The 8665-nt window shown below is 43.2% G+C and overlaps 1 protein-coding gene across 2 annotated transcripts in view; it reads left to right on the forward strand.

The window, feature by feature from the left end:
• The first annotated feature begins 405 nt into the window (after nt 1-405).
• The window catches only part of LOC121923974 (cholinesterase-like), an 11328-nt gene continuing 3068 nt past the window's right edge, over nt 406-8665 (forward strand). The window contains exons 1-3 of one of the 2 annotated variants that reach the window (XM_042454962.1): nt 406-617; nt 4663-6154; nt 7417-7556. In XM_042454962.1, coding sequence (XP_042310896.1) covers nt 4668-6154; nt 7417-7556 — 1627 coding nt within the window. In that variant the 5' untranslated portion in view covers nt 406-617; nt 4663-4667. The remainder of the gene's footprint in view (nt 618-4662; nt 6155-7416; nt 7557-8665) is intronic. The other variant, XM_042454961.1, reaches the window with a different exon arrangement.

Genomic DNA, 8665 nt, shown 5'->3' on the forward strand with positions numbered 1-8665 from the left:
AAAAGACAACATTTCAACCCTTCCATGAGTGGTTAGATTTCCTAATAAAGATGGCAGTCAGGGCTGCAGAAGTCTTGGGTACATGTGCCTAGATTACATGAAGTAATTGGAAGGAAATTTCCAGAATATCGTAAGAAAAGAGGCTAGCAGAATCTTTTGCTTTCCCAGAACTCACAATGTATAATAACGGAATACTGGCCAAGCTGGCTGGGGAATTCTGTGAGCTGTAGTCCAAAACTTGTACAAGCTCTGTCAAATCTAAATCACAGTGTTCTCTTTTCAAGGCAATGGGGAAGGGAAGGATTGCATTTCCATGCTTCTGACTCCCTTTTCCCTGAAGTCCTGCCCATTCCATTAAAAAAAAAAAGTGTTCTTCATTTCGACACTGACTTGGACTTCCAGGCAGCTTCACAAGTAGAATAAATCTAGCTTCTTCCCTTTGCATGGATAGTCCTCAGCTGGTCAATGCCCTTTCCAATAGTACATAAATACTGTCGCTCTCCCTGCTATTTGGAAGTGTTGCAGTGAGTGTATTGGACAACACTGTATTCACTCAGCTTCAGACTGAACTCAGTGGGAGCCTCACTGAAGAGCAGCAAAGGAGGTAAGTCAAGGAGGTATGTCTCAAACAACCCAGAAAATCCACTTAACTTGGAGGATATGAGTGGTCTTTAGGGACAGGAGAGATGGGCTGGAGCTTTAACATAAAGAACCTTGAGGTTAAGCACCTTGTTCTCTTAACCAATATACCCAATTGAACTCCAAAGACTTCCAAAAATGCCTGCTTGCTTTAGAACACCCACTACTGGAATAAGAAAATGTTTCAGATCCCTGGAAGATGCAGACCTATCAATTACTCCCACTCTAGGACACTGCATAGGGAAGATAATCTCTATCATTCTATAGATTTCACTTCCCTTGGCTTATATCCGGCTATGGAGGGAGAAATGCAGGCCCAGCTCCATTGCACCTGGACTCGATTAAGAAGCAGAGCCTTCCCTCCAGACCATCTGCCTTTGTCCAGGACTTAGAGAGAGAGAAGAACTGCTGGACCCAATCCTCTTCTCCACCACCATTCCCTTCTCCTTTTGTGTTGTGTCTTTTAAAATTGTAAGCCTGAGGACAGGGACCTGCCTAATTATAAATAATAATAATTGTAAGCCACTCTGAGAGCCTTTAGGGATGAAGGGCAGGGCATAAATACCATAAATAAAATAAATAAATAATACATGCATCTAGTTTCCAAGTACAGCCACATGTGTCAACTAAAGAGGGTGGGAGGGAGAGAGAATGAGAAAGAAAGAAAGAAAGAAAGAAAGAACTAGAGAAGGGAGTGGATATGTTCCCCCATCTCTAATTTGATTCAGACTTTTTCTCCTACTTCAAGATGGTCAGTTGCAGCCTTACCCATTCCCTTGAATCTAGGAATGATGGCAGATAACCACTACCCAATGATGGCCTGCCATTGCTCTTGGGTCCAAGGGTATGGCTAAGACTGCAATTATATGAGCATGGGCATATCAGCTGGGCAGTGAAGCCATTCCAGGATATAGTCCAAACTTTAAAAGAAAGCAGACAATGAAGAAATCTAGCAGAACCTTTAAGACGGATTTATTTTAGCACAAGCTTTCATGTGTTTCAGGCCAGTTCTTCAGATGCGCTGACGGAGCGAAGTTGTACAGCCTCTCATGGTCCTAATATTTCACTTCACCACACTGAAGAAGTGGGCTGGAATCCATGAAAACTCATGCTAAAATAAATCAGTCTTAAAGATGTTTCTGGATCCCTCTCCTTTCTATTTTATCCTGAAACATAAAAGGCTGTGCTTTTGGAAAGTTCTCCAGACTTTAAAGGAATTGTCCAAGGTGCTGAACTCATTTTGGTAACAGGGTTCAGCACTTTGATTTTTCTAAAGATCAGTCTATGGAAGACAGTCACTATTTCACTAACATAGGTCCAAAACACACTACAGACATAATTCAGTTTGACAGCTTAAACTTCCCTGGCTCAATGCTAGGGAACTCTGGGAACTGTAGTTTTGTGAGACATTGTGAAGCTTGAACTTGTAATCCATGGTAGCTGCAAAACAACACTTGCATCTGGTCCCACTGCAGCTGTTTAGAATTGTACAGGAACTTTTCTGATGCAAACCTGGGGGCCACCAGAATATCAGGCCCCCTTGGATTGGATCTTAAATGAAAAAAGAGTGTAGTTCCCTCTGTACCTACAAGCTTCTGTTTCCTGGAGCTGTGTCAGTATCACATAAATTTTGGTTGGTGACAGCCCAAAAGAACTCACTGGGTGGATGAGATCAGATTGACAGGTAACAGAAAGCAGTGTCAGGCTGGAGGGAGGAAACAAATGCTTGGTTTCTGTGGAGACAGTGAGGGGGCTTGGCGAGAAAGGGTTTAAAAATGTGGGAAGGGAAGAGGAGAGAAGAGAAGAGAAGGTGGTAGTGAAAAGAAAGAGAAAGGAAACAGCCAAGGAATCTACCGAAGTGAGCGGCACTATTGAACACAAGCAGCAACTAAGTAGTAGGGTGAGTGAGCATTTTGAATTATTTTGAACAGTAGAGATAACTTAATTACCTTTAAGGATGGTTGAGATCCTCCATTGTCATCACAACTACAGTGATGGAACTCCATGTCATCTCCCAAAAACTGCCTTTGCAGCCTGACTATGCCCTGACTGAAGCATTCCTGAGATGCTGGAGATCAGGATGCTGGGAACTGACATCAGCAGTGCTCTCCTGGTCACAGGGCGCATCAATAAACAGGCAGCTGGAGTCTGTTCGGGGTCCTGCATAGCTGCTTTTCTCAATATTGGGAGAGTGCTATAGACATCATTTTCCAGGGTTGCATCCCCAGTACATTAGAAACACTTCAATCAGAGGGCTACAAACCTGCAATGGTAGGGTTTTTTTTAGGGAGGGGGGGATCATGCTTGGTCATGAACTACTGTAAATATGAATCCTCAGCAGATATAAGATTGCAAGTCCTTTTATGATCTTGCAATTGCTGAACAGGGTACCATAAGTTGGAAATGACTTGAAGATGCACAGCACGCACGTATATGCGTATATATTTATAAGTTATCTGCATCTGATTTAATTTTGAAAGCTGCCTGGAGTTCCAGTTCTGCAGGAAAAATCAGGAGACAAATAAATAATAATGAGACCTTTGAGGCCCTGAGAGTTTCTTCCCTCAACGTGCCACAGTTGTATCTAGGAGGTTGCCTCAGTGGGGAAATGGTGTATTTGAAATTCTCTGAGACAGCATCAGGCAGAGAAGAAAGAGATCCATTGATAGGCTAGAGTCCCAGGTTAATTGTTCCCTGTTGCTATTGGTCAGAGGAAGGGATCTATGTCTTGAGGGCCATATCCTTGCATAGTTGTGTGCCTTCAAGTCATTTCTGACTCATGAAAACCATAAGATGAATCTATCACAGGTTGTCTTGGCAAGATTTGTTTAAAGGAGGTTTGCCTTTGCCTTCCTCTGATTCATAGAGAGTGTGACTTGCTCAAGTTACCCTTGGTTTCCATGACCAAGCAGTCTCCAGTGTCATAGTTCAAAACTCATACCACTGCAGCATACTGGCTGTCTTTGCATAAGTGTCCTTATAGACTTCAGTAGGCACAGAGTGCTTTACACAGGGTGCTTACAAGGCCTCTCCTCTAAGCATTGCTGTTCGTACTCTGCTAGGCTAGGATTGGGAGCAGTTTATAAAATATATTTGATGCAATAGCAGGGCGGTGTAAAGGCACTAGGGAAAGCAAATGAGAAAGGAATATTAGCAATGTTAAATGGAGGCAACATATTTCATTAACAAGTAAATAAGCATAACCAATGGACCTTTCTGAAAGGGTCCCTTCTGAAAGGTCCCCCCTCAAACTCACTAAAGAGTATTGGGAATATCACTTTCTTGAGAATTGCTAGAAACTCAGGAAAGTAGGAGAGATTGTTTAATCTCAGTAGCAGAGCAAACACAGAGGAATATGAGTGAGCAGGAAAACTAGGTCCACTATATCTCCTAGTCCCACGTGTCCCCAATAAAAACACAGTCACTTGGTTAAAGTGAATAATAAAACAAGTTTACATACAAAAGCATGTGGTATGAAGTAACACACAGGTCTAGCTTCATGTTGCAAGAAAAATAAGGTAAGAAAAAGTAGGTTACATACATCTTAGAAAAGTTTCTTCTCAGTATGCAAGGAAGGCATCTTCTCCTGAGCAAGGAGAGGGCAAGAGAGAAATAATGGTGGATCATTCTCTCAGGGACAAAAGGCAAAAGGTGTGCTCTTGGGTAAACAGGAAATGTGAGTAAACAATAAGGCCACCATAGACATGCATTACTAGAAGGTTTCAGCATGCGAAGTTGCTATATCCCAACAAAGAGACTGTGGATATCATAGACCATAGTTTCCCTTAGTGAGTAACCACTGCATTTTTGCTGAAGAGAGCCATGGTGAAGGAGGTAAACTGTCCTTCTTGAAAGATGTATTATTGGGCAGGCCTTTATATCCTGAAGGTAACAGATCTCATCTGATTTTGGAAACTAAGCAGAGTCAGGCAGAGTCAAGCAGAGATGGGGTTGTGAGCAAAATAGATACTTCACTGTCTCTCTTGCATTTGCTTAACCTTGTCTACTATTTTCTCCTTCCAGTTGCTATGATGCCCCCTTTTTCCAGTTTCTGTTTCCTTCTCCTCTTTTCATTGACATCCACTTCTGCCACTGAAGATGACACTGTGGTGATCACCAACAGTGGCCCTGTCAAGGGCAAACTTCTCCCAGGGGGTTCTGGTTCTGTAACGGCCTACCTGGGTATCCCCTATGCTGAGCCTCCCTTGGGGAACCTGCGTTTCCAGAAGCCTCATCCACATCAGCCATGGAGTCAAGTCTTGGAGGCCACCAACTTTGGTAATGCCTGTCCCCAGTTCACTTACCCAGATTTCCCAGATTCAGACACATGGGCTCCCAACAGACCCCAGTCAGAAGACTGCCTTTTCCTCAACATCTGGGTGCCCCAACCACAGCCCTCCATGCCAGCTCCAGTTCTTGTCTGGATACATGGAGGATCTGGGTTTTTCACTGGCACAGCTTCGCTGGACTTGTACAATGGGGCTTCCTTAGCTGCAACTGAGAATGTCATTGTGGCCTCCATGAATTACCGCCTGGGGGCTCTGGGCTTCCTTTCCTTGCCACCAGCCATCCCAGGAAATATGGGCCTGTGGGATCAACAGCTGGCTCTGACCTGGATCAAGGACAATGCAGCTGCTTTTGGTGGAGATCCCAACCGGATGACCCTTTTTGGCCACAACAGTGGAGCAGTGTCTGTGGGTTTGCATCTCCTTTCCCCCAAAAGCCAGCCACTTTTCAGTCAGGCTATCCTGCAGAGTGGAGCATCCAATGTCCTCTGGGCATGGAAGAGTCCTGAGGAAGTTAAGCAGAAAACCCTTGCCTTCAGCCAGCTTCTAGGCTGTGTGGAAGGTGACAAAAATGCTGTATTGAGCTGCCTAAAGGAAAAAAATGTGACGGAATATGGTCAGCATGAGTTATCAATGATTGAGAAGAGTGAATTCCTTCTAGATCTCCCTTTCTTACCAACAACAGATGAAGACTTTCTACCTGATGATCCACAAAAGCTCCTTCAGGCAGGACGCTTTCAGGTCAAACCAACTCTCCTTGGTGTAACCTCTGATGAAGCATCTGCCTTTGTGCTGTATTATTATCCTGATACCAGTCATGGCTTAATTTCTTGGGAGCAACTTCTGGAAGCAGCAAAAAAGACAATTCGCAAGGCAACTGCTGAAGATGTGCGGGCTGTGGCACTGAAATACAGTGAAGAAGGTCATGGTGCAGCACGGTACCGGTGGGCCATGTCACAGATGATTGGCGACTATGGGTTTTTTTGCCCATTAGTTGAATTTGCAGCAAAGAGCCAAGAAGCTGGGAGTCCTGTGTATGCTTATCTCTTCTCTCATCACACTTTTGGCTCTGTGTTCCCAGACTGGATTGGAGCACCCCATGGATCTGAGCTCCCATATGTGTTTGGCACTCTTGAGTCAGCAGTGGGTGTCAATAAAACCTACACAGAGGCTGAGGCTGCATTAAGCCATAGGATCATGCAGTACTGGGCGGAGTTTGCCAGAAGTGGGTAAGACATTGTTTTTTCCTCGCTGCTGTATACAGAATAAAAGTCTAGCTGTTCATCAGGCATGACAAGATGCACACTATTTCCTTCACCAATATTAATCACAGTATTAAACAGCCCAGGAAATAGCTGTAACTGCTTAGCAAAAGGAATCATTGATGGTGTTTATTTACCATATTCAAAGACAGTATTTGGCTCCAATAAGTTCCATGCCCATATATGATGCAGCATGACATTGAGACAGATTTGGATCAAGAAATGCGCATTTTGAAGGTGTGGCAATACCTCCTTTAATACTCAGGTTGATTCCACCTTCCAACCCTGACACTAACACTTGCCTGAATTTTATCCTTTTAATACTATCTTTACGTGTGCAGAGGGTTCTTGTAGCACCTTTGAAACATTTATTTATGTACACTGCTCCCTCGGGTTACGAAATTAATTCGTTCCGCGGCCGCTTTCGTAACCCGAAAAGCCTTCATAAGCCGAATTGCCATAGGCGCTAATGGGGAAAAGCCGCGTTTCGTGCGAAAAAGCGCCGAAAAGCACCAAAAAATTTTTTCGTAACCCGAAAAAACATTCGTAACCCGGAACAATTATTTCCAATGGGATTTTTTCGTATCCCGGAAATTTCGTAACCTGGGTATTTCGTATCCCGAGGTACCACTGTATTTATTTCCCACCTTTCTAACTATTCTTTCTTCCAGTTAGTCTCAAAGGTGCTACAAGATTCCTTTACATACTGGTTTTCCTCTATGGATATGGAGGACCAACTGTATTGCTTCCAGAGAAGCAAGACATGAGCACAGGAACATCTCCCCACAACTTCAACTTCTGGTATTTAGCTTAGGTGGCTCAGGGACCCCATGCAAGTGGAGCAGTGAATCCACTCTGGGTTTTGGTCTGAGCCTTACCAGTGCTATCCATGGTGTTGAACTTATCATGAGAGCAGGGTTCAGTACTTTAGATATAGCTCCGTTAAATTCTGGACTAAAGCTGGAGTAGATCCCTTTAACAGCTGCAAGAAATAACATAATAATTTACTGAAAATTACTCCAGTAAAGAGCAGAGGCAACAGACTGCTTTTGACACATTGTGATGAATAATGGAATAAATTTTGTTTTACAAGTATATTTCTTAGCACCACCCCAGAGCGTTCTATGAAAGTGTATTTAAAATGGAAATAAAGGAATAAGGAAGTCTGTGTCTTGTGGAGTTCACACAGAATCATGTTGGGTTAAAATATATTCTTACTTTTTCTGCAGGGATCCTACAAAGGCAGGGGCCAAGGAGGTAAAGTGGCCCCTCTACAATGCTGCACAGCAGAACTTCTTTCTTCTTAGTACGGAGACTTCCCAAACTGTGCAGGTCTCACCTGCACGACACTGTGATTTCTTGAAGCCAAGTGAGTTCTGCTTTCTGTCTTGCAGTGTGTTTGCATATCATGAGATAGATGTTTCTAAGAACAATGGCTCGCAGTGCAACTGATACCCTGGATCTGAATTTTATACTATTACATGTTTATACTGTTACATGAAGGCACCATACTTCCCAGTGGTCATTAATGCAAAAATCAGTTAGAGTACAGTTCCCTTAGAAGGGGTTCAGGGGACATTTGAGGCTTTAAGTCAAATTTGTATTGACTTATAAATAGCCAAACTGTCACAGGGACTGAGACCTGGGAGTTCATGCCATTACCCCACTCCAAAAGAGCCTTAAAAAGTTACTCTTTTGAACAGAAATAAATACACTTCCTCATTTAGAATGGGCATTGGTCATGCTACCTGAGAGAGCTGCCTTGGGTCCCTTCTGAGAGAAAGGCAGCTCATAAATAAATAAATAAATAAATAAATAAATAAATCTATGCAGTTGTATTCCAAAAAGTAAGTTTTGCAAACTCTAAACAAACCTTGGTGTCCCCTCATACCATACTCTCTGACATTTCACAGATTATTATTATTATTAACCTTTATTTATAAAGCGCTGTAAATTTACACAGCGCTGTACATACAATCTTTTTAATTGGACGGTTCCCTGCCCTCAGGCTTACAATCTAAAAAGACACGACACAAAGGGAGTGGTGGTGGGGAAGGGGCCTCTCTAGTAGGATAATACATATAAAATACATAGCAATATAGGAAATGATTCAATAAAACAGGCAACAAAAGAACATCCAATAGCAAGTGACAATTATGCAATGCCTGGCAACGCTGCCCTGAACAGGATGGTCTTCAACTCCATTTTGAAGCTGGTTAAAGAAGTGATGGCTCTTGTTCGCGGGGGAAGAAGGTTCCAGGAGTGAGGGGCAGCGAGTGAAAAGGGGGATGATAACTAGGACACATGTGACCAAACACCTTCAGAGTACAGTCGTGATGGCAACATTATCAGTGAGGAAGAAGACCAACTGTCAGATTGATTTTGACTAATGCTGACCCCATGAAGAAGAGACCTTCAAGTCACTCTGTCATCAGCAGCCCTGACAGCCTCAGTTTAGTCATTTTGGCCTCTAGAAAT

Source organism: Sceloporus undulatus, chromosome 2, assembly GCF_019175285.1.
Source record: "Sceloporus undulatus isolate JIND9_A2432 ecotype Alabama chromosome 2, SceUnd_v1.1, whole genome shotgun sequence".
In the NCBI taxonomy this organism is placed as follows: Eukaryota; Metazoa; Chordata; class Lepidosauria; order Squamata; family Phrynosomatidae; genus Sceloporus; species Sceloporus undulatus.